Below are 26892 nucleotides of genomic sequence, written 5' to 3' on the forward strand. Positions count from 1 at the left end.
GCACACTTTCACATTTTCTCCGGAAATGCATTCTAGTTATTACCTCCACCAAGGAGGTTATGTTTTCGGTAGCGTTGGTTTGTTTGTTTGTTGGTTTGTCTGTTAGCAACATTACGGAAAAAGTTATGAACGGATTGCTCTGAAATTTTTTCCACAGGTGTGACTGGGCACAAGTAACAATCCATTAAATTTTGGCGGTGATCCGGATCACCTTCTGGATCCCGGATTTTTTTTAAGGATTCTTGGCGGAGGTCTGCGCTCTCCGAGTGCTTTTCTAGTTTTTTAATAACTTTGGCAAAAAAAAGAGTGGGAGAACTGCATGCCCTGATGATAAGTACACATGACATGCACTGGTGGCCAAATGACCTTGTGGTTGAATCTGGGATAGCTGCCTATCTTACAGCATCCCATGAAGGTGAACCAGAAATTTGGGGGAACTAGGATTCATGATACCACAATATCAAGGGTAAGCTGTAAGGAGCTAATGACTTTGGCAAAGATTATGTCAATGAAATTTTTGCTTTGGATTCTATTTGTTAATTCTGATCAGAGTGTGGTAATACAGGGTTAGTCAAAATTATGTTAACACATAAATGGTAGAAACCATTTATTCACAAAACATACATCATATGTGCAAGATGATTTACAGGACGGTCTCAACCTGTTCGCCATCATGTTCAACACACAAAAATCAGTGAGCAACAGAACCATTTAATTTGTTACCCATGGCATACGTTTATCTGCAGGAGAAAAATAATCCATTAGTGTTAACATCATTTTGAGAAACCTTGTATTTCGAAGTGTACCACCATTTTTTACACAGTATTGGTAAAGGAGCTCTTTATCATATCTCTAGATGATATGACATTGGGTCACTATTTCTGTGGGACTTTAAGTGTTGTCTGTTATTCACTCAGTAAGAAAATACTTTTTCTTTTCATGTCTGGTTGAATGAAAAACAGTGATCACTGATGCTCATAGAAATACTAATCTGGCTTTATGGTGTTGACAAGTGTTGTGTTTAGACACATGGCCCAAACTCTAATGTCTGAATTATATATACTGTTGGCCCTAAATAGAAAGCGTGCACACTGAACTACAGACAGAGGTATCAGCTATTTAGGATACATTAATGTTGATTATGTGTTCATAAAACAAAACAAACAAAAAAAATCAGTTAACTAATTTTACTGTAGAATTTTTTTCACAAATTGTCCTCCTGTTTCTGATTAATTTATTTAAAAAATCTCAGAAAATGTAAAAAATATAAATCAATCTAATTTTGCATTGGGTACACAGCATAAACAGATATACATTAATGTAAAAACATAGCACTATGCACAGCGCAGCAAGATTTTGTACCTCCTTTTTTGACAGTCTACATGCCACCTTTACTGCAAAGTAGATATCCTTCTGTGTCTTCCTTCATTTCCTCTTTAGCACAGTCTATTTTGCCCACCGGCGAGGGCAAATAAATGTTTCCTACAGCTCCCTCAGGGTCAGGCTCTGCAGCACTACTCTGGGTGGTGTTGGCTGCCTCCAAGCCCTGGTTGATGTAGTAGTTCTCTTTACTGGGCTCCAAGGGCGGAAGTTCACACAGTAGAGCTTTGAGTCTCTGAGCCAGCTCTGCAAAACAAGGCCGCTGAGAGGGCTCTTTGTGCCAGCAGCTTAGCATCACCTCATATCTGAAAGGGTGATAGAGGAAGGAAAAAAGAGGAAAACACAGGGAGATTTTGAGACTTTGGTCTCTAGACTTTGGTCCTTGGTTGATTTAAAAGCCCATGTATAACAGTTATTTTATAATGAATTTCACAGCTTCTGCTTATGTCACTATAGAGATCTCAGTGCCTTATGCCATATTCACAACCTGTGGGATAATTCAGGAGGATGAAAAAAACCTCCTGTTACTGCTATTTTATCCATCCATCCATCCATTATCTGTAGCCACTTATCCTGTGCAGGGTCGCAGGCAAGCTGGAGCCTATCCCAGCTGACTATGGGCGAGAGGCGGAGTACACCCTGGACAAGTCGCTAGGTCATCGCAGGGCTCTGCTATTTCATTTTTGTTTTTATTTTGTTTACTAGGTAAAAGTTGGCAGCACGGTGATGTAGTGGTTAGCACTGTTGCCTCATAGCAAGAAGGTCCTGGGTTCAAGTCCAGCGGCTGACGAGGACCTTTCTGTGTGGAGTTTGCATGCTGTCTGCGTGGGTTCCTCTGGGTGTTCCGGTTTCCCCCACAATCCAAAGGCATGCAGGTTAGGCTAATTGGTGGCTCTAAATTGACCGTAGGTGTGAATGGTTGTTTGTCTCTATGTGTCAGCCCTGCGATGACCTGGCGACTTGTCCAGGGTGTACCCCGCCTCTCGCCCATAGTCCGCTGGGATAGGCTCCAGCTTGCCTGCGACCCTGTAGGACAGGATAAGCGGCTACAGATAATGGATGGATGGATAGGTAAAAGTTTCGGTTGTAGTTTTTATTGAATTTTAGGCAGCATTAGCATATGGATGTTTATCTCCCTAATATTCAATGAAATTGAAGACAATCACCTTTCGAGTAAAGCAGTTGCCTTTAAGCCCACAACTGCTATGCAACTGTCTAAGTAGCACATACACTATATGGCCAAAAGTATGTGAACACCTCCCCATTACACCAGTATGTGCTTGCTGAACATTCCATTCCAAAGGCTGCATCCTATTTCAGTGTTACTTGGGGTTTTGTGCAATTAAGCCACAAAAATATTAGTAATGTCAGGCACTGATGGACAAGAAGGATTGGGGTGTAGTAGGCATTGAGATATAGTAGGCAACATGCCAAAGGTGTTAAATTGAGGTGAGATCAGGACTCTGTGCAGGACACTAGAGTGCATTTTGTGCTCAGGCGCTTTATGCTGGAACAGGACTGGGACACAACCCCTTTGTTTCAGTAAAGAGAAATTGTAATGCTACAGCATACAAAGTCATAGTCTAGATTATCACATGCCTCCAACTTTATGGTAAATGTTTGGGGAAGGTCCACATATGGGGGTCATGGCCAGGTGGCCATCAACATTTCACCATATACTGTAGTTTAATTCTGCAGTGACTTCTGAGGTCTAACTACTGATGTGCACAATTTCTGTATTCTAACTCACTATAAATGCTTAACTCAACTCTGAATATGACCCTTAAAGATGAAATATAAACAAGCATTCCTATTTTAAGACTTAATTTCATAGGATGCATGGAATATTTATGAAGGCAGTTGCCTCAATTCTAGGTTTGGTCTGAGAAATCAGGGCTGTCGGAAATCTCAAAAAATTCTGACTTTGATTCCCACCTGGAGATTGACACAAATCCCCCCAGTTCTGAAGGTGGGAATTGGTTTTATTTTCATCCTGTTGTTGCATCTGGACTGTTAATACATGGCCAAAATGAAGAAGTCTAAATGAACCTTCAAAATGGTTGTCCTCAAGTTGTATATCAATAATCTTTGCTCTGTTTGGATTAATCTGGAGACAAAGGAAGCATCACTACAGCATTCATTCTCAAGTAGCATCTGTTTTTTTTCCCTACTCAGTGCTTAGTAATTCACCTCTTGCTGAATGGAAACATATCGAAAGCACTCACAGTTTACTGTCACAGTCCCCCTGTTTGAGGCGATGCCCGTGCTCCAGCAGTTCCAAAAGCTCATGGTTGGGAATGCCAGGATATGGATTCCTTCCTCTGGACACAATCTCCCACATGGTCACTCCAAAGGACCACTGCATACAATTAAAGACAGTGAAAAATTCAACAGACTGTTTCAGAAGAAACAACAAAAATATATCTTGACACTAACATTCAGGACTGACCACATCACTCTTGCTGGTGTAGATGGATTCACGAAGGCTCTCTATGGCCATCCACTTGACTGGCATTCGGATAGCAACCTTCTGTCTATAGTAGTTACTGCTGAAAATCTGCTTGGACAGGCCGAAGTCAGCCACACGTACGTGTAGATCATCTCCCAACCTGCATGCGTGGGAGATGAGTGGGAGAGAAACATGATTCAAACAGCACTAATCTACTGTAATATAAAATGTTCAGAAATGCCATCATGGACTTACATGCAGTTGCGTGCTGCCAAATCTCTATGCAAAAAGCCCTTGGAGTTGAGATACTCCATGCCTGAGGCAATGTCAATCATAAAGCGTAGCAAACTCTGATGAGGTATGAACTGAAATGAAGTAGTCAGTTACAGATACCACAAGGAATGCCATGATTTGTTGGTTGCAAGTTATGAGATCTAAAATATTGACTGGAAATGTCTGCTCGGTTGTATATGCGTGTTTGATAGTCACCATAGGAATGTCACCATAACGGGTGGCTATCAGAAATCGTCTCAAGTCTCCATGTTTCAAATATGGTAGGATGACAAGTGGAACAGGGATGGATGAGTCCTGTACTGTCTCCAGAGTGACACCTGGTGGACAGACATGGTACATAAATACACATTTCATCTTCAAGCATTTCATCACCCAGTTGTCCTCTCTTCACATCTTTAATGTATTATAATCTGTATTTCCCTCCAGCTTTTCTTCTTACTTTAGTAACTTTTTATTTTCCACTTGACACAGTAGAGACCAAGTTGAGGACCAAGGTTAAGCAGTAGCAGCATTTGAGGCAATTTGTAAAAGGCTAACATCCGCCCATCCATCCGTTATCTTTACAGCTTAAAAGACTAACATACACTCACCACACAAACACTTTTTATTAGGAACACCTGTACATTTATTCATGCAATTATCTAAATCAGCAAATCGTGCAGATATGGTCAGCAGCTTAGGGTAATGTTTACATCAAACATCAGAATGCTGAAAAAATGTGATCTCAGTGATTGTAACTGTGGCATAATTGTTGGTGCAAGACTGGCTGGTTTGAATATTTCTATAACTGCTGATTTCCTGGGATTTTCACTTACGGCAGTCTCTAGAGTTTACGCAGAATGGTGCAATGAAGATAAAACCTCCAGTGAGTAGCAGTTCTACAAATAGAAATGTCTTGTTGATGAGAGTGGTTAACAGAGAATGGCCAGACTGGTTTGAGCTGGCAGAAGGCTACAGTAACTTAGATAACCATTCGGTACAATTGTGGTGAGCAGAAAAGCACCTAAATCCAATAGAACACTTTTGGGAGGCAGTAGAATGTGAGAGGCAGAGCATGAAATTGCACCTGAAAAATCTGCAGGAGTTACATGATGCAAACATATCAACATGGACCAGAATTTCAAAGGAATGCTTTCAGCATTTTGTGGAATCCATGCAACGGAGAACTTGGGCTGTTTTCAGAGCAAAGGGAGGTCCTACCCAGCATTAGTATAGTGTTGAATTGTGCATAAGTGGCTTTTATATTCTGCTTTTCTGTGTTCTAGCAGTGCTCACATTTCAGTAGGCTGTCTTGTTCATGAAGGTCCCAGTTTCACATTTCACGTGTTCTTAAGACCATTTATAATTCAGCATATAACCAAAGAATTCTTTCAGTTTGTGTCTGCAACAGTATTATCATGGGAAAATATGTGTTCATTTGCCTTGAAACTGAGGCTAAATTTTATCTTTTCTTATCACAGTTCCAAGAACAATGCATGGGTAAGTTGTGTAAAGTTTTAAGTCTAAAGCTGATTGTTGCTGTGGTAATGAACACCATCAAACGTTGGGCTATGGTTGGGTTGGGTTGGGTTGGGTTGGGTGCAAAATATCAAACACATTTAAAGCCCTAATTCACATTCTCAGAACTACTAGTGCATCTCAAAAAAATTAGAATATCGGGAAAAGTTTTTTTTTTCATAATTTAATTCAAAAAGGTAAACTTTCATATATTCTATATTCATTACACATGAAGTTAAATATGTCAAGCCTTTTTTGTTTTAATTTTGATTATTATGGCTTATAGCTCATGAAAATCAGAAATCCAATATATCAAATGATTAGAATGTTTAATTTCAAGTTTGAGTAAATTACTATTTAAAACAGTACAAATACTATGTATCTCTTAGTCTAGTTCAGTACACGCAACCACAATCAGTGGAAAGACTGCTGACTTCAGAAGCCAGTCATCAAAGGAGTGGACTGAGGCTGGTGTCAGCGCATCAAGAGCCACCACGCACAGACATCTTCAGGAAAGGGGCTACAACTGTCACATTCCTAATATCAAACCACTTCTGAACCAGAGACAGTGTCCGAGGCATCTTATCTGGGCTAAGGAGAGAAAGAACTGGACTGTTGCTCGGTGGTCCAAAGTCCTCGTTTCAGATGAAAGTAAATTTTGCATTTCATTTGGAAATCAGAGTCCTAGAGTCTGGAGGAAGAGTGGAGAGGCACATAATCCAAGGGGTTTGAAGTCCAATGTGAAGTTTCTGCAGTCTGTGATGATTTGGGGTGCCCTGTCATCTGCTGATGCTGGCCCACTGTGCTTTATCAAGTCCAAAGTCAACACGGCCATCTACCAGGAGATTTTAGAGCACTTAATTCTTCCATCTGCTGATAAGCTTCATGGAGATGCTGATTTCCTTTTTCAGCAGGACTTAGCATCTGCCCACAGTGCCAAAACTACTACCAAATGGTTTGTTGACCATTATATTACTGTGCTTGACTGGCCAGCCAACTGACCTGACCTGAACCCCAGAGAGAATTTATGGAGTATTGTCAAGAGGAAGATGAGAAACACCTGACCCAAAAATACAGATGAGCTGAAGGCCGCTATCAAAGCAACCTGGACTTCAGTAACACTTCAGCAGTGCCACAGGCTGATCGCCTTCATGCCACGCTGCATTGAGGCAATAATTCATGGTAAAGGAGCTCCAACCAAGTATTGAGTGTTTAAATTACCATACTTTTCAGAAGTTGGACATTTCTATATTGTAAATCCTTTTTTGATTTACCTTTTCATGATATTCTAATTTTTTGAGATGCACTCGTATGATCAGAACAGCACATTAACTGATAGCAATCAATTCAGAAGAAAGTGTCAGGAAAAAAAATTCCACTCTCAATGCGAGTGAACAAAAATAGTGTGGTTTTTTTTCATGAACACACACAGCTTGAGCAAGACACTCTTTCAAAATCATAAAATATAAGATGATTAACAGTACAACATACAGTACAGACAACATTGACTGTAAAGATATAAGCCATCAGAAGAACTTCACAGAGATGCAGAAAAAACTTTCTTTCTCTGGAAATTGGTATTTAGAGAAGTGGTATTTTACCTAAAAGTTTCACTATGTTATCATGATGAAAGTGTTGCATAATTTCAGCTTCCTTGAGAAATGACTGGAGATCGCCCTGGCTGTAAATTTCAACTGTAACAAGAATTAGAAAGAACATATTCTAAATTAAATATTTCAATGTTATCGAACACAAAGTAAGCTACCATAATATTTAGCATTTTCAATATGAATGAGTTGAGTAGTCTATGTAATTCAGTTTCAGTATAATTTTTGATTTACAGTGGTGCTTGAAAGTTTGTGAACCCTTTAGAATTTTCTCTATTTCTGCATAAATACAGTATGACCTAAAACATCGTCAGATTTTCACACAAGTCCTAAAAGTAGATAAAGAGAACCCAGTTAAACAAATGAGACAAAAATATTATACTTGGTCATTTGTTTATTGAGGAAAATGATCCAAAATTACATATCTGTGAGTGGCAAAAGTATGTGAACCTTTGCTTTCAGTATTTGGTGTGACCCCCTTGTGCAGCAATAACTGTAACTAAACGTTTGCAGTAACTGTTGATCAGTCCTGCACACCAGCTTGGAGGAATTTTAGCCCATTCCTCTGTACAGAACAGCTTCAACTCTGGGATGTCGGTGGGTTTCCTCACATGAACTGCTCGCTTCAGGTCCTTCCACAACATTTCAATTGGATTAAGGTCAGGACTTTGACTTGGCCATTCCAAAACATTAACTTTATTCTTCTTTAACCATTCTTTGGTAGAACGACTTGTGTGCTTAGGGGCGTTGTCTTGCTGCATGACCCACCTTCTCTTGAGATTCAGTTCATGGACAGATGTCCTAACATTTTCCTTTAGAATTCGCTGGTATAATTCAGAATTCATTGTTCCATCAATGATGGCAAGCCGTCCTGGCCCAGATGCAGCAAAACAGGCCCAAACCATGATACTACCACCACCATGTTTCACAGATGGGATAAGGTTCTTATGCTGGAATGCAGTGTTTTCCTTTCTCCAAACATAACACTTCTCATTTAAACCAAAAAATTCTATTTTGGCCTCATCCGTCCACAAAACATTTTTCCAATAGCCTTCTGGCTTGTCCACATGATCTTTAGCAAACTGCAGATGAGCAGCAATGTTCTTTTTGGACAGCAGTGGCTTTCTCCTTGCAACCCTGCCATGCACACCATTGTTGTTCAGTGTTCTCCTGATGGTGGACTCATGAACTTTAACATTAGCCAATGTGAGAGAGGCCTTCAGTTGCTTAGGAGTTACCCTGGGGTCCTTTGTGACCTCGCCAACTATTACACACCTTGCTCTTGGAGTGATCTTTGTTGGTCGACCACTCCTGGGTAGGGTAACAATGGTCTTGAATTTCCTCTATTTGTACACAATCTGTCTGACTGTGGATTGGTGGAGTCCAAACTCTTTAGAGATGATTTTTTAACCTTTTCCAGCCTGATGAGCATCAACAACGCTTTTTCTGAGGTCCTCAGAAATCTCCTTTGTTCATGCCATGATACACTTCCACAAACGTGTTGTGAAGATCAGACTTTGATAGATCCCTGTTCTTTAAATAAAACAGGGTGCCCACTCACACCTGATTGTCATCCCATTGATTGAAAACACCTGACTCTAATTTCACCTTCAAATTAACTGCTAATCCTAGAGGTTCACATACTTTTGCCACTCACAGATATGTAATATTGGACCATTTTCCTCAATAAATAAATGACCAAGTATAATATTTTTGTCTCATTTATTTAACTGGGTTCTCTTTATCTACTTTTAGGACTTGTGTGAAAATGTGATGTTTTAAGTTCTATTTATGCAGAAATATAGGAAATTCTAAAGAGTTCACAAACTTTCAAGCACCACTGTATGTCACTATATGACTAAAACTTTGTGGATGCCTGACCATCACACCCATATGTGTTTTTTAAACATCTCATTCCAGATTGAGTCCCCCGTTGTAACAGCCTTCACTCTTCTGGGAAGACTTTCTACTAGATTTTGGAAACTGGTTGTGGGGATTTGCTCATTCAGCCACAAAAGCATTAGTGAGATCTTGAACTGATGTTGGGTGAGGAGTTCTGGCACACAGTCAGCATTATAGTTCATCTCAAAAGGATTCAGTGGGGTCTGTGCAGGACACTCGAGCTCTTCCACTCCGACCTTGGCAAACCATGTCTTCATGGAGCTCACTTTGCACACAGAGGCACTGTCATGCTGGAACAGATTTGGGCCTCTTAGTTCCAGGGAAGGGAATTTGTAAAGCTACAGCATACAAGGACATTCTAGATGATCATGTGCTTCAAACTTTGTGGCAACATTTTGATGAAGAACCACATGTGAGTGTGATGTTAGTTGTCCACAAACCTTTGGACATACAGTGTATGAGGCACATGGACTTTTCATTATGTTATTGTGGCAAGTGTATCAAGACAGGGGCCTTAAAACAAACTTTCAAAAAAAGTCTTATCAAGTCTTGTGATATAACTTAGTCTGAAAGACAGATATGTAGGATAAGATAGGGAAGTGAAATCAGCTGGAATACAGGTGCATATAATAAGAATTGGTTAGTTATAATGTATTTTATTAATAAATATCAGCTCAGCACAGTGATGTCAAGAACTCAAGGTTAGAACGTCATGGTTAAATTTTGAATTGAGCCCTTTCATTTCATCTTTTTTTTCTTTTTAGTAGTACTCATTGACAAAAGAGAGTTTAAAAAATTATTATTTTTCAAAATGGTGTAGCTGGATTAGAAGCTGTTCTTATCATATACTTGCCTTTCATGGTCTTCACTGCCACTTGGATGTTCTTATTATCTTCTGTTAAGAATATGCCTTCATAGACTGCTCCAAATTCTCCTAAAAGAGGTGAAATGCCAAACCTATCAGATACACTTGATTGACATATTCGAAGGGGACAGAAGGATGTCATTTGATCAACTGAGGCTGAAATATAAACTACCTCAAACACATTGTTTAAGGTCCCTACAAGTTTTGTTCAGAACCAAACTGGGCATAAATTTAATCTGGAAGTATCAGCAAATGAGTAATTAATTTATAAAATAAATAGTACTAGGTTTATACTAGGATGCTGCTGTGAGGCCGTCTAAAAGCCAGGTAAAGCAAATGACGCAAACATGCAAATGTGGGCTCAAGATTTTTGGAGATAGACTAGGCTGCAGGGACATGTATATGGGAGTATGCCAATAACATATCCATATATAAGAGAGCAAGGAATTACAATTCAGTTTGTTGCACCATCTTCAGATATCACCTCAAATCAAATAAGATGGACTCAAGGAAGTCGGTCCTGTATATTAAATGTAGTAGGAAGATTGGTAGTTTTATACACACTATATGGAATTGTGTACATATTTAGGATTTATGAATTAAAGTAGTTTCAAAGTTATATTTCATAGTCAATAAAGAATTGGATTTGGATCCAATCCACTTCAAGGGGACTTAGAGACAAAAAATGGTTAAATGTGTTAACCTATGTTGCAAGGAAAAGTATATTACTAAAATGGATTTGTAACAAGCCACCAACAGTCTCAGAATGGCATAAGGTTATATTCAAACTTTTACGAATGAAATATCTGACATACTGGTCTAGAGGTAAAATTGGCATATTTTCTCATATCTGGACACCATTCCTGAATTATGTAGGACCTAGAATATCCAATATATTTTGGAAGGTACTTCCTAGACTAAGGAAGGATGGTTGAATGCTGAAGGGAGGTTTTGTTGTCTGTGTTTTTTTGATATCCCATCATGCTTGTGAACTAAAGCTGTCCTGTGCCATGCATATGATTTTGGAGAGACTGTGTTGGGGAGGGGATTTTCTGGAGGGGGGAGGAGGTAGTTAAATGTAAAATTAGTGTATATGTGAATGTGATATAGTAATAAATGCATAACGGATAATAATGATATGTTGGGAATAAAGATACATTTGATCAAAGACACTATGTAAACAAGTACTAAAATTACTTTTAATGAACTATGTACAATCATAAAAGCAATGAAATTTAATATTCTTCTGGATTATATCATTCAGTTTGAAGAATGAACTAAAGACTAGTTCAGTCTGATTGGCCAGCTTTTTTTTTTGCTTGAAGATTATCTCATCTCATCTCCTCTAGCCGCTTTATCCTGTTCTACAGGGTCGCAGGCAAGCTGGAGCCTATCCCAGCTGACTACGGGCGAAAGGCAGGGTACACCCTGGACAAGTCGCCAGGTCATCACAGGGCTGACACATAGACACAGACAACCATTCACACTCACACCTACGGTCAATTTAGAGTCACCAGTTAACCTAACCTGCATGTCTTTGGACTGTGGGGGAAACCGGAGCACCCGGAGGAAACCCACGCGGACACGGGGAGAACATGCAAACTCCACACAGAAAGGCCCTCACCGGCCACAGGACTTGAACCTGGACCTTCTTGCTGTGAGGCGACAGCGCTAACCACTACACCACTGTGCCGCCCTTGCTTGAAGATTTTATATACATAAGTATTCACACACACACACACCCTTGGTGTTTGTATTGTTTTGTTGCATTACAAGATGGAATTAAAATGGATTTTTGGAGGGTTAGCACAATTTGATTTACACAACATGCCTACCACTTTAAAGGTGCAAATTGCTGTTTTATTGTGACACAAACAATAATTAAGATGAAAAACAAAACCAGAAATTTGGAGTGTGCATAAGTATTCACCCCCTTTCGTATGAAACCCCTAAATAAGAGCTAGTTCAACCAATTCACTTCATAAGTCACATAATTAGTTGATTAAGATTCACCTGTGTGCAATCAAAGTGTCACATGATCTGTCACATGATGTCTGTATAAATCAACCTGCTCTGGAAGGACCCTGACTCTGCAACATTACTAAGTAAGCAACATGAAAACCAAGGAGCCTCCAAACAGGTCAGAGACAAAGTTGTGGAGAAGTATAGATCAGGGTTGGGTCATAAAAAATATCCCAAACTTTGAATATCCCAGGGAGCTCTATTAAATCCATTATAGCAAAATGAAATGAATATGGCACCACTACAAACCTGACAAGAGAAGGCCACCCACCAAAACTCACAGACCAGGCAAGGAGGGCATTAATCAGAGATGCAATAAAGACACCAAAGATAACACTGAAGGAGCTGCAAAGATCCACAGCAGAGATGGGAGTATCTGTCCATAGGACCACTTTAGGCCATACACTTCACAGAGCAGAGCTTTATGGAAGAGTAGCCAGAAAAAGGCCATTGCTTAAATTAAAAAAAAATAAGAAAACACGTTTGGAGTTTGCCCAGCAGCATATGGCAGACTCCCCAAACACATGGAAGAAGATTCTCTCGTCAAATGAGACTAAAATTGATCTTTTTGGCCATCATGGGAAATAAGATGGTGGGTGCAAACCCAACACCCCGAGAACACCATTCCTACAGTGAAGCATGGTGGTGGCAGCATCATGCTGTGGGGATATTTTTCATCTGCAGGGACAGGAAAGCTGGTCAGGACTGAAGGAAAGATGGATGGCACTAAATAAAGGGCAATTCTGGAAGAAAATCTGTTTGAGTCAGCCAGAAGTTTGAGACTGGGACGCTGTAATTGCAGCAGAAGGTGGCTCTACAAAGTATTGACTTTGGGGGGGGGGGGTACGTATGCACACTCCAGATTTCTGTTTTTTTTTTTAAATCTCAATTATTGTTTGTGTTTCACAGTAAAACAACAATTTTCACTTTTAAAGTTGTAGGCATGTTGTATAAATCAAATGGTGCTAACTCCCCAAAAATCTATTTTAATTCCATCTTGTAATGTGACAAAACAGGACAAACACCAAGGGGGATGAATACTTTTGCAAGACACTTGTGTATGTGTGTGTGTGTACCTTTCCCGAGCTCTTTGCCCAGTGTGATTCGGCTGCGATCTACCAACACGTCTTTAATACCAGACAGCAGTTTTTCACTGACACTGTCCAAAAACTGAACAGAACCTAAAGAGAGACAGAGACAGCTCTGAGGTATAGCTCATATGTATATGCTTAATTACACTACACTGCAATCAAAAGTACATTCACCGACATTGCTGAAATGTCAACAATTTGTAAATAATTCAATGGGCTAAATTCCAATCATGTTTCACTTCCACCAAAACTCACTGCAGACATTTACTGTGATTTAATGAGATGAAGTCTAATCAAGGCTTACTGGTAGTTTGTTGAGGAGGTGTAGTTTCTGGTTCTTCAGAGAGTCTGTACGATGTAACAATATCCTGTAAAGGCACAATGTCCACTTCCTGATCTTCTCTAAATCCAATACAGATTACAAATTAGTAAATTAGTAAATAGAATGATCAACTCCTAAGTTACACCATTTTCTATAATAATAATAATAATAATAATAATTAGTGCATTTATTAAAATATTTATTTCTACATTATTTTATAAATCTTATTTACTTATTTTTAAAAAAAATTCTAGTTTATTTACCTGAATTTTTTATAACCTTTGCGTATAAAGCAAAAGGCAGTTGATATCAGAGCCAGGAGTAGCAGTATTCCACACAGCACACTGACAATCACTGGAGTTTTGAGCTTTTCCTGGGCATTAGATGTTGGTCCAGGAACAGCAGTGATCACTACTGGAGTCTTCCCTGTCAGGCACGCAGAATTAATTTTGAACATCTTACCTCACGTTTCCTGAAGGGGTTCTAATTAGCTCCTTCACTGAAAGACAAAACGACTAGTGTAGTGTTCTACATACAACCTTAAAGGATTCTTTCAGAAGAACAAACCAAAGAACCCTTAAAGATGCTTATCAGATCTTTTTCCCCCTCATATGTATGTATGGTCATATTTTACCATCATCTAAACTAATAAATAAATCCATTACTGCACAGGTCGAACATTTTGATGGGAATCATCACTTACATATAGTAATGGAATGTGTAGACCCAGATGTGCCCAGTTTCTGAGATATTCTGTTGTATGCTCTGACAGAAAACTGGTATCCCACATGTGGCTGTAATCCAGTAATGTTGGCCACAGTTTCAGTCAGACCCACAGACTGTGGAGTTATTAACATGGTATCGTCACATGGAACCCATGGAGTATGAGATTCTCCTGTTTGTTGTCTGCACTCTACATCATACATCACTTCCTCTCTTCCACCCAGGTCTGCAGGTATGGCCCAGGTCAGAATCAGGGATCCGCTACTCAACTGATGGATAGTTAAATTGAGCGGTGCTGATGGAGATTCTGAAAATAAATAATAAACAAGGAACAATTTTCTTAGACATGTGTTCATAGCTGTACCTACATATGTCTGTGCATTTCAATGAATTACAAAGAATGTGTGTATAAAATAACCACTGTGATGTAAATGATGATGTTAAAAAAAAACAAGACCAGAGCTTTTTACTAAGAAATTAAAGATATGTTACACACTTGTACAGCCTAGTTCCGGTGGGTCATTCTGCAGTCGGGCATATCCCTCTTCACAATCACACTTTGAAGCACCTTCCGAGAATGTTTGGCTATTGGATGGGCAAAGCTGACATTCTCCACTATTGGCAGCTTTGTAGCTGCCCAAACTACAAGCTGTGTAAGAAAAAAAAAAAAGATAAATCAGAGGAAAGATTAAAAAATACATTCATAGCCATCCAACCCTATTTTGTAATTGGTTCATTTTCCCTAATAACACCACCAATAACAAGACAGGTTTCCCCTACCTCAACATACTTAATTCAATTGATTGTTCAAATTTCTAGAATTAGTACGTGTGTTTTAGTAAAGAAATCACCAAACTATTCTCGAGTGCATAGCTACAAGTCCAGAGTTGGACACTCCAGGTAGGATTTTACATGTTTTTGTGATTGCACCTTCACCAATAGTAGCTCTGTACCATCACATATCACATGTATCAATTACCCCTTGGCTGATCCCATGTTTTGACCCATAACTGGAATAAATGAGATTTTTTCATTCATTTTCCTTCCACTTTTCTTGGTGGGGGTCATGGTGATAACTAATACTGCCTCTCATAAACATGCTACATGTATATGCATGTGGTCATGCCTGCTGTGTGTGCTACACAGGATGATAGATTTTCTAATTTATGGAACATTCATTCATGTGGTCCATGAGGCATGGATAAATCAGTCAACATGGCATGGATTAATCAATAGCCTAGATGTCTGGAACAAGCAGATTTCTTGGGCTAACATTTGTAGTAGTAGATTGAACACCTAACTCTCCTTACTGTTTTCATTTGTACAAGGAGAGTTGGGTGTTGAACCTATTCTGATATGGTGCTACAAGGGTGGCACAGTGGTGTAATGGTTAGCACTGTCACCTCACAGCAAGAAGGTCCTGGGTTCGAGCCCAGTGGCTGATGGGGGGCCTTTCTGTGTGGAGTTTGCATATTCTCCCCGTGCCTGCATTGGTTTCCTCTGGGTGCTCCGGTTTCCCCCACAGTCCAAAGACATGCAGGTTAGGTTAACGTGGGGTGGCCATAGCCTGAGGTTGGGCTGAAGTGCCCCAGGCGCTGTAGCATTGCTGCCCACTGCTCTGGGTATATGTGTGTGCTCACTTGTGTGCATGTGTGTGTTCACTGCTTCAAATGGGTTAAATGCAGAGGACAAATTTCACTGTACTTGAGTGTGCATGTGGCAAATAAAGGCTTCCATTTCAAAAATTATATTGTTACAGCAACACATCAATATAAAGTGCATTCTAATCATATATAATCCAGGCTACTGATTTATCCATGCCTTATGGACCAGGCCCTCTCATCACATTTATGGAGCAATCAAGACATTGCTCAGTCCCATTGCAGCCCAGATAAGAAATGTGTTTGTTCTGGACATCTAGGCCACAATCAGTGCAAATCAACACTAGCACACTGTTTGATTCCTATTTTTTTCTTCTCCACACAGCCTCCTCTGATCATCTGCACTAACAGTTATAATTTTTGTGTGTTTGTTTGTTTTGTAGTAATAAGTTCAGCAGCTGACGTGACACTGGAAATATATCATGACCACAGACTTATTCAGAGATATTTTATATGTTTGTTTTGTTTGCTTTTGGTAATGCAGCAGGCAGTGGGATCCAGATCGAATAGCTTGTGATAGAGTTACACTGTCATGTCAGTATAAAGTGCATTAATTTTTAACATGCAGTCTAGCTACTACTACAAAGAATAAAAAAGAAAATTATAACTGACAGTCCAGAAAAGAAAGGTGTGCTTGTGTTGATTCATTTTTATTGTCTCACACAAAAGAGACATACACTGATCAGCCATAACATTATGAACACTGAGAGGTGAAGCAAATAGCATTATCTTGTTACAATGGCACCTGCCAAGGGGTGGGATATATTAGACAGCAAGAGAACAGTCAGTTCTTGAAGTTGATGTGTTGGAAGCAGGAAAAACGGGCAAGAGTAAGAATCTGTGGTGGGTTTCCCAAAAGCCTCTTAACACGAAGAACATCTTAACTAGGAGAGAGAGTATTCATTGTGCTGCTTGCTCTACCTTTTAATGATGATCTTTGTGCTATGATGCTTTTGGGAAACTCAGCACTGAGCAATTTTGACAAGGGCCAGATTGTGATGGTGAGATGACTGGGTCTGAGTATTTCCAAATGGTACATCTTGTGGGGTGTTCCCGGTATGCAGTGGTTAGTACCTACCAAAAGTGGTCCAAGGAAGGACAACCGGTGAACCGGTGACAGGGTGATGGGTGTCGAAAGCTCACTAATTCGCATAGGTCACAAAGGCTAGCCCATATGGTCCAATCCCACAGAAGAGCTACTGTAGCACAAACTGCTGAAAAAGTTAATGCTGACCCCTTTCTGTTTTAGCCAGCTTTCACTTTTTCAGTTTGGCCCTTGTCAAAGTCGCTCAGATCCTTACGCTTGCCCATTTTTTCCTGCTTCCAACACATCAACTTCAAGAACTGACTGTTCTCTTGCTGCCTAATATATCCCACCCCTTGATAGGTGCCACTGTAATGAGATAATCAATGTTATTCACTTCACCTCTCAGTGGTCACAATGTTATAGCTGATTGGTGTAAGTTTGAAAGTGATTCCTTTTGCTCAGTCTATGATTTATCCATGCTCCATGGACCAAGCCTTTTCATCATATTTATGAAGCAATTATTCACTCCATATCCTCCATCATAATCTGTGCAGGAGTCCAAACATGAAATGGAATGTTCATATATTTATTTTTTAGTAGTAGGTCAATATAAAGCATATTACTTTTAAATATGCATAAATGAAAATGTTTTCAATAAGGAGAGTTGGGTGTTGAACCTACTACTACAATGCAAGATGGTATGAGATGTACAAGATGGTCCATAAGGCCCTTTTTTAACCAACATTCTAACCCAGCTCTCCTTATTGCATGCTTTGACTATAGATGACACATTTACAGAAGTGAGATGTTTATAATCACACTATCTGTTAAAACCCAGATGAGGACGGGTTCCCTTCGAGTCTGGTTCCTCTCAAGGTTTCTTCCTCATGTCATCTCAGGGACTTGTTCCTTGCCACTGTCACCTCAGGCTTGCTCATTATGGACAAATTTATTAATTCGCATGTTTAAAATCTATATTTTCCTGAAAAGCTACTTTGTGACAATGTCTATTGTTAAAAGCATTATACAAAGAAATTGACTTGACTTATAATAAATATTTACATTGCTAGTGTTATACAGTGGCATGCAAACGTTTGGGCACCCTTACTGAAAATGTCTGTTACTGTGAATAGTGAGCAAAAGATGAACTGATCACCGAAAGGTATAAAGGTAAAGACGACATTTCTTTTCAGCGTTTTCTGCAAGATTTGTGTATTATTTTGTTTTGTACAATTGGAGACTGAAAAAATAAAAGGAACACCATGCGAAAGTTTGGGCACCCCAATACATTTGAGTTCTCAGGTAACTTTTACCAAGGTTCCAGACCTTAATTAGCTTATTGAGCTGTGGCTTGTTCAAATTCTTCATTAGGAAAGGTCAGATGATGCAGATTTCAAAGCTGTATAAATTCTCTGATTCCTCAAACTTGTCCCTAAAATCAGCAGCCATGGGCTCCTCTAAGCAACTCCCTCGCATTCTGAATAATAAAATAATTGATACTCACAAAGCAGGAGAAGGCTACAAGAACGTAGCAAAGTGTTTTCAGGTAGCTGTTTCCTCAGACTGTGATGTTATTAAGAAATGGCAGTTAACAGAAACAGTGGAGATCAAGGTGAGGTCTGGAAGATGAAGAAAACTTTCTGAAAGAACTGCTCGTTGGATTGCTAGAAAGGCAAATAAAAACCCCTGTTTGACTGCAAAAGACCTTCAGAAATATTTAGCAGACCCTGGAGTGGTGGTGGACTGTTCTACTATGCAGCGACGCCTGAACAAATATGACCTTAATGGGAGAGTCATCAGAAGAAAACCGTTCCTGCATCCTAGCCACAAAATTCAGCATCTGAAGTTTGCAAATGAACATCTGAATAAGCCTGATGCATTTTGGAAACAAGTCCTGTGGACTGATGAAATCAAAATAGAACTTTTGGGCCACAATGTGCAAAGGTATGTTTGGAGAAAAAAGGGTGCCAAATTCCAGGAAAAGAACACCTCTCCAACTCTGAAGCATGGGTGTGGATTGATCATGCTTTGGGATTGTGTTGCAGCCAGTGGCACAGGGCACATTTCACTGGTCGAGAGAAGCATGGATTCGAATAAATACCAGCAAATTCTGGAAGCAAACATCACACCATCTGTAAAAAAGTTGAAGTTAAAAAGAGGATGGGTCCTACAATAAGACAATGATCCAAACCACACCTCAAAATCTACAATGGAATACCTCAAGAGGCACAAGCTGAAGGTTTTGCCCTGGCCCTCACAGTCCCCTGACCTAAACATCATTGAAAATCTGTGGATAGATCTCAAAAGAGCAGTGCGTGCAAGACAGCCCAAGAAAATTGTAGAACTGGAAGCCTTTTGCAAGGACGAATGTGTGAAAATCCCCCAGGTAAGAACTGAAAGATTATTAGCTGGCTACAAAGTGTTTACAAGCTGTGATACTTGCCAAAGGGGGTGTTACTAGGTACTAACCATGCAGGGTGCCCAAACTTTTGCTTCGGGCCCTTTTCCTTTTTTGTCATTTTGAAAATGTAAAAGATGAAAATAAAAAATTGTTTTTGCTTAAAATATAAAGGGAATGAGTCATCTTTAACTTTATGCCTTTTGGAGAGCATTTCATCTTCAACTTGCTTAACTGTTCACAGTAACAGCAATTTTGACTAGGGGTGCCCAAACTTTTGCATACCACTGTATGTCTGTGATTAGAATGCACTTTATACTGACATGATGCATGTCAGTATAATCACAATGGTTTCAACACCCAATTCTCCTTACTGAGAACATTTTCCATTTATGCATGTTTAAAAGTAATGCACTTCATACTGACGTGATGTTATAACTATATTACAGGATCATCATTTCATTATAAAGTATGTTACTTTTAAACATGTATCTGGAACAAGCAGATTTCATGTTGGAGCTATCATCCAACCATTCCTCCTTTATCTATAGTGCTTATCTGTCAGAGTCGCAGGGGAAGCTGGAGCTAATCCCAGATGACTTGGGGCAAGAGGTGGGGTAAATCCTGGGCAGGACACCAATCTCTGGGCTATCAGTTATAATTGTTTTGGGTTTTTTTTTCTCTCTCACACAAGTTAAATTGGCATGGATAAATCCGTAGCCTCAAAGTCTGGAATAAGCAATTATCAGTTAATAAGAAGGTATCAGTTATTGGTTGTTGTTTTATTTGTTTGCTTGCTTACTTGTTTTGTTTTTGTAGGAGTAGATTCAACACCGAACTCTCATTACTGAAAACATTTTCATTTATGCATGTTTCAAAGTAATGTGCTCAGAAATGCAGCAGTAAATGTTCTTTGTTGAGTAGCTTGAGCTCTATATTTACTGTATTTACTGTCAACACTCTAATGCAACTCTTAAAGTTCAAGATTTCAAAGTCCTGCAGTACTATCTCATCTCTTCACCAGTGATCACTAACCCTGTTCCTGAGGACCTGTCTACAGAATACAACAGAGCTGATTGTGGAGCAATCAGGTGGACTGGTTATCTGGATAGTTTGGACCCCATAATGGATTTTTAGTCTATTGGTGAATCGAAACAAAATTTTCTTTGTCTTCAAAAAAAAAAAAAAAGTTGCTATTGGTTCTGGCAGGCACCATGTAAAAAGTAGGACAGATAATGCAGCCATTCTTACCTACAGGAAAGGTGATTTTGAATCAAGTTTCACTGACTGGAGTGCAGTGCCTTTCTCGGTGTGGTTTCCACTGAAACTAGACTAGTTTCAGTCTAGACTAGCTGATCTTCTGATCAGCTTGCTATTTATTAGCCCCATGCCACTTTTGCTGGTACCACGTAAGACTGTGCTACCTCTCTCTTCTGGATTTCATATACATACAGTTGAGGTTGGGACTTTATATCCATTCATCAGGGACATGAATTTCATGGAAATATTGGGCTTTCGCTGATTTCTTTGAACTGTTCTTTTTCTGTGGCAGAATGATGACAAGTTAAAAGACATTTTGGACCTTTCAGCACTACTGAATTAATAACCTAAGTGGGTGTGTATATATTTTTGACATTGTATGTATAATTTTAACCCTGTGTTGACTTCAGAAAACCCCTGAAATAAATAAAAAAAACTTGTGCATCAAATTCTTGTTTTATTTTCTATTAAATATACTGTATGTTGTACAAGCATTCTTCATGTATCTGGAACAAGCAGATTTCATGTTGGAGCTATCATCCAACCATTCCTCCTTTATCTATAGTGCTTATCTGTCAGAGTCGCAGGGGAAGCTGGAGCTAATCCCAGATGACTTGGGGCAAGAGGTGGGGTAAATCCTGGGCAGGACACCAATCTCTGGGCTATCAGTTATAATTGTTTTGGGTTTTTTTTTCTCTCTCACACAAGTTAAATTGGCATGGATAAATCCGTAGCCTCAAAGTCTGGAATAAGCAATTATCAGTTAATAAGAAGGTATCAGTTATTGGTTGTTGTTTTATTTGTTTGCTTGCTTACTTGTTTTGTTTTTGTAGGAGTAGATTCAACACCGAACTCTCATTACTGAAAACATTTTCATTTATGCATGTTTCAAAGTAATGTGCTCAGAAATGCAGCAGTAAATGTTCTTTGTTGAGTAGCTTGAGCTCTATATTTACTGTATTTACTGTCAACACTCTAATGCAACTCTTAAAGTTCAAGATTTCAAAGTCCTGCAGTACTATCTCATCTCTTCACCAGTGATCACTAACCCTGTTCCTGAGGACCTGTCTACAGAATACAACAGAGCTGATTGTGGAGCAATCAGGTGGACTGGTTATCTGGATAGTTTGGACCCCATAATGGATTTTTAGTCTATTGGTGAATCGAAACAAAATTTTCTTTGTCTTCAAAAAAAAAAAAAAGTTGCTATTGGTTCTGGCAGGCACCATGTAAAAAGTAGGACAGATAATGCAGCCATTCTTACCTACAGGAAAGGTGATTTTGAATCAAGTTTCACTGACTGGAGTGCAGTGCCTTTCTCGGTGTGGTTTCCACTGAAACTAGACTAGTTTCAGTCTAGACTAGCTGATCTTCTGATCAGCTTGCTATTTATTAGCCCCATGCCACTTTTGCTGGTACCACGTAAGACTGTGCTACCTCTCTCTTCTGGATTTCATATACATACAGTTGAGGTTGGGACTTTATATCCATTCATCAGGGACATGAATTTCATGGAAATATTGGGCTTTCGCTGATTTCTTTGAACTGTTCTTTTTCTGTGGCAGAATGATGACAAGTTAAAAGACATTTTGGACCTTTCAGCACTACTGAATTAATAACCTAAGTGGGTGTGTATATATTTTTGACATTGTATGTATAATTTTAACCCTGTGTTGACTTCAGAAAACCCCTGAAATAAATAAAAAAAACTTGTGCATCAAATTCTTGTTTTATTTTCTATTAAATATACTGTATGTTGTACAAGCATTCTTCCCCAGAAAAAGAACAGCTCAAAAAAAAAATTGAAAGCCCAATACTGCCATGATATTTATGTCCATGATGAGTGTATGAAAACTTCTGTAAATTTCACATTCATCATTATGGTCTAACATTGGTCATATATAGAAAACAGCTAGGGAATTTCCATTAGAGAATGCTTGCTCATGAGTGTATGTGTCTATGAAATAAGGGAAACAAATATGTGATGTTTTTTGAGTTGTGTAAGTTAGGTGTGAATCAGAATTTTTAAGAATAACTCTATGACCAACAGCCTGTGGTTGACAGGTTGCCATTGTGAATGCAGCAATTACACTAAAGCTTGAACTATAGCCAGCTATAGTAAGATCTTTTCTATCTATAATTCTGTGGAAGATGACTGAAGCCAGTGATACTGCAATTGTAGACTTTCTGGTTCAGTCTTGATTAAAAAAAAAAAAAGTATGGCATATCTTTAAAGGCTTGATGACATTTACTACTTCTAATTATCAATCATATTTTCTGACCTAGAGTCTGCCTGGACAGGTAGGAATGTGTTATGCTGCTTGGATGACTGGTAAAACAGCCAAATAGCACAGAAGAACCAGTCATGGTATGCAAAGAACCTCAACAATAAAGCTGAAATAAATTGATTAATCTGACTAGGCATATTAGGGTGCATCAGTTGCCCCCTAAAAATGAAAAGTTCCTCCGATCATGATGCATTTTTGTTTTTATGTTCCTTTTGGTAAGAAAACACACTGGGTGAAATATTTTGACAAAATTCAAAAGTTTAATGGTGGCACCAGGAGCTCAAAGTTATGGAAAAAGCTGCTATTTTATGACTTTTATGACAAAATTTTGATCACTTTTCATGAAACATTATGGCACCTTATAGAGTATACCAAATATCTTAGATACACATTTTTAGTACATATTCTAAATATATTATCAAGCACAGTTCATTTTTAGCTGTTTTAGCTGTTCATTGAATCATTGTTCAACTACTTTTAAACAATACAAATGTATTATGAATCACATTAATGCTTCTCAATCCCTTGCAAAGGTTCTTAACATGATCTCTGGGTCACAAGAAATCAATAAATGGAGTCCAACATTGTGATTCAAACCTTACGCGAAAACATAAAATAAGCATTTTTTGGCAAAAAATGAACCTCATGGTGCCACCATTAGACTTTTGAATATGGTCAAAAAATTTTACAGGATGTCTTTATTGGTGAAAAGGAACACCCAAACAAAAATGCATCAGATTTTATGAAAGTGAGGGCAACTGATGCACCCTAAGGCATACAGTGGTGCTTGAAAGTTTGTGAACCCTTTAGAATTTTCTATATTTCTGCATAAATATGACCTAAAACATCATCAGATTTTCACACAAGTCCTAAAAGTAGATAAAGGGAACCCAGTTAAACAAATGAGACAAAAAATATTATACTTGCTCATTTATTTATTGAGGAAAATGATCCAATATTACATATCTGTGAGTGGCAAAAGTATGTAAACCTTTGCTTTCAGTATCTGGTGTGACCCCCTTGTGCAGCAATAACTGCAACTACACATTTCCGGTAACTGTTGATCAGTCCTGCACACCGGCTTGGAGGAATTTTAGCCCATTCCTCCGTACAGAACAGCTTCAACTCTGGGATGTTGGTGGGTTTCCTCACATGAACTGCTCGCTTCAGGTCCTTCCAAAACATTTCGATTGGATTAAAGTCAGGACTCTGACTTGGCCATTCCAAAACATTCACTTTATTCTTCTTTAGCCATTCTTTGGTAGAACGACTTGTGTGCTTAGGGTCGTTGTCTTGCTGCATGACCCACCTTCTCTTGAGATTCAGGTCATGGACAGATGTCCGAACATTTTCCTTTAGAATTAGCTGGTATAATTCAGAATTCATTGTTCCATCAAGGATGGCAAGCCGTCCTGGCCCAGATGCAACAAAACAGGCCCAAACCATGATACTACCACCACCATGTTTCACAGATGGGATAAGGTTCTTATGCTGGAATGCAGTGGTTTTCTTTCTCCAAATATAACGCTTCTCATTTAAACCAAAAAGTTCTATTTTGGTCTCATCCGTCCACAAAACATTTTTCCAATAGCCTTCTGGCTTGTCCACATGATCTTTAGCAAACTGCAGATGAGCAGCAATGTTCTTTTTGGACAGCAGTGGCTTTCTCCTTGCAACAAAGTGATCTTTGTTGGTTGACCACTCCTGGGGAGGGTAACAATGGTCTTGAATTTCCTCCATTTGTACACAATATGTCTGACTGTGGATTGGTGGAGTCCAAACTCTTTAGAGATGCTTTTGTAACCTTTTCCAGCCTGATGAGCATCAACAATGCTTTTTCTGAGGTCCTCAGAAATCTCCTTTGTTTGTGCCATGATACACTTCCACAAACATGTGTTGTGAAGATCAGACTTTGATAGATCCCTGTTCTTTAAATAAAACAGGGTGCCCACTCACACCTGATTGTCATCCCATTGATTGAAAACACCTGACTCTAATTTCACCTTCAAATTAACTGCTAATCCGAGAGGTTCACATACTTTTGCCACTCACAGATATGTAATATTGGATCATTTTCCTCAATAAATAAATGAGCAAGTATAATATTTTTGTCTAATTTGTTTAACTGGGTTCTCTTTATCTACTTTTAGGACTTGTGTGAAAATCTGATGATGTTTTAGGTCATATTTATGCAGAAATATAGAAAATTCTAGAGGGTTCACAAACTTTCAAGCACCACTGTATACTGTACATGTCTCATGAATTACATATATACAGTAGTGCTTTCATGGGTGTAAATCTTCACCAAGTAAAAACTGAAAGCATCCTCTGACCTTTACACATGTTCCCGTCGGTTTGATAACCTCCTCCACAGACACAGAATCCTTGCATTTCACCCCACTGTCCATTGGGCTTGCACTCAATCATTGGGGTAGACACTTCTTCAGCTCCAGACACACACTGGCCACTGATCCACCCTGACCCTGCCGATGCTCCTCCAAAACTAGTCTGGTTCACCGTCAACCCTGGACATTTCATGTAGAAGACCCGCACGGAGGAAATAAACATGCATGATCCCCTGTAGGAGAAACCCAAATGAAAACCCTTTGTTGTGATCTTTCCCAAGTATAGACCCTGCGCATGATACAGATGTGTCTCCACATCCTGAGATGTAGTAGCTTGAGTAAATGCTTGTGGAGCTACAGTCTCTTGTCGCATTTGTCCACGTCTAGGAGATTCCACTGGGATATCAGACTCCAATAACTGGATGGTGACAGGTGTTTTGTCATCTTGAGCAAAAAGCAGGTCCAGCTGAAGTTCATGGGCGTCCTTTTTCGCAATCCAATTAGTCCACAATGTTTTTAGGGTGTTGTTTAGCTTTGAATCACAGCCTTGGTAGACTGAGTGGGCAAGGTTCAGTCCCAGCTTTAGCCTTGTTTCTTGCCACTGAAATAAATGATTTGTAACATGTGAACTTAATATCTCCACATGTAATTTAACATCTTAATATGCAAAGTCCACATTTTTAATGAATGGCAGTTACATAAAGGTTGAGTACTAGGTTTGAAAGGAGGAACATACAGCTTTGGGTGGTTTGGATATCCATTGCAGATTTCCCTCTGTGGGAGAGTCCAAAATGATCTCTGCAATTTGTGGATTCAAATTATTATGGTTACATATACATGTATGATGTGAAATTTTTTTTGAGATGAGATAATATATATTTACAAGCTGTTAATGATAAACAGAGACTCAAAGTCTTAGTAGACATTACTTAAAAGCATTAAATGAAATCCAAATTAATGTCACACGACAAGAAGAAAGGCAATAAAAACAATAAATCCAAGTCTCTGTATAATGTATCATACTTGTTCTATGTCATTTTTTCAGAAAGTCAAAAATATAAATTTGAAATATAAAATAGATTTCTTTCAAGTATTTGTGTTATATCTAACATTCTTTTGGCAAAATCAGAACAAATAAATCTACAAATAATTGTTAAACGTTATTCAACATTAATTTTCTTACCTTTATTCGAGGTCAGTTGCGCAGATGTGCCCAAAATTGTAACAGAAAACAAGTAGTAATCTAACAGTAAACAGAGGATGACAGGAATATCCATGAGAGTCACTGTGTGAGGAGTGATTAGAGCAAGAAAAACACAACCTGCCTGCTAAACTGGAGAATAAATGATCATAGCTACTGTTACCATATACACCTGTGCACTGAGCTTCTCTCCTCTGATGTACGAGTCTGTCTGTCTGTCTCTCTCTCTCTCTCTCTCTCTCTCTCTCTCACACACACACACAGCCTTTCCCACACACTCTACTCAAAGTGAGGCGTAGTTCTCTATTGCTGCTGTTGTGAAAGTTGAAGTGGGTGAAATGTTGTACTAAATGTACAGCATTGCAGTTTATCAGTACTTTAAATGTCACTAGACACAGAAGAATGTATTTAACTCATGTAATGAGTTAAATACTCACTGGTATAAAACTTCAGGCTGTGTTATTTCCATCCCATTGTGATGTCTTTGCACTGAAGTTTCCCATTTAAACTGATCGCTGTTATGACTTGATTTAATGCCCTCAGGCAGAGGTTCACAGACA

General features: G+C 39.0%; 1 protein-coding gene across 1 annotated transcript; it reads right to left on the reverse strand.

Moving 5' to 3' along the window:
• Positions 1-594: 594 nt before the first annotated feature.
• si:ch73-40a2.1 (ephrin type-A receptor 4) lies at positions 595-26587 on the reverse strand. Its single transcript, XM_060933717.1, has 15 exons — positions 26315-26587; positions 25868-25929; positions 25120-25732; positions 14649-14801; positions 14133-14459; positions 13693-13855; positions 13412-13509; positions 13093-13197; positions 9983-10063; positions 7222-7314; positions 4319-4440; positions 4085-4194; positions 3830-3989; positions 3606-3739; positions 595-1685 (listed from the first exon to the last, which is right to left on the reverse strand). The coding sequence occupies exons 1-15, from the start codon at positions 26406-26408 to the stop codon at positions 1379-1381; spliced, it is 2622 nt and encodes an 873-aa protein (XP_060789700.1). The 5' UTR covers positions 26409-26587; the 3' UTR covers positions 595-1378.
• Positions 26588-26892: the final 305 nt, after the last annotated feature.

This window comes from Neoarius graeffei, chromosome 1 (genome assembly GCF_027579695.1).
Source record: "Neoarius graeffei isolate fNeoGra1 chromosome 1, fNeoGra1.pri, whole genome shotgun sequence".
In the NCBI taxonomy this organism is placed as follows: Eukaryota; Metazoa; Chordata; class Actinopteri; order Siluriformes; family Ariidae; genus Neoarius; species Neoarius graeffei.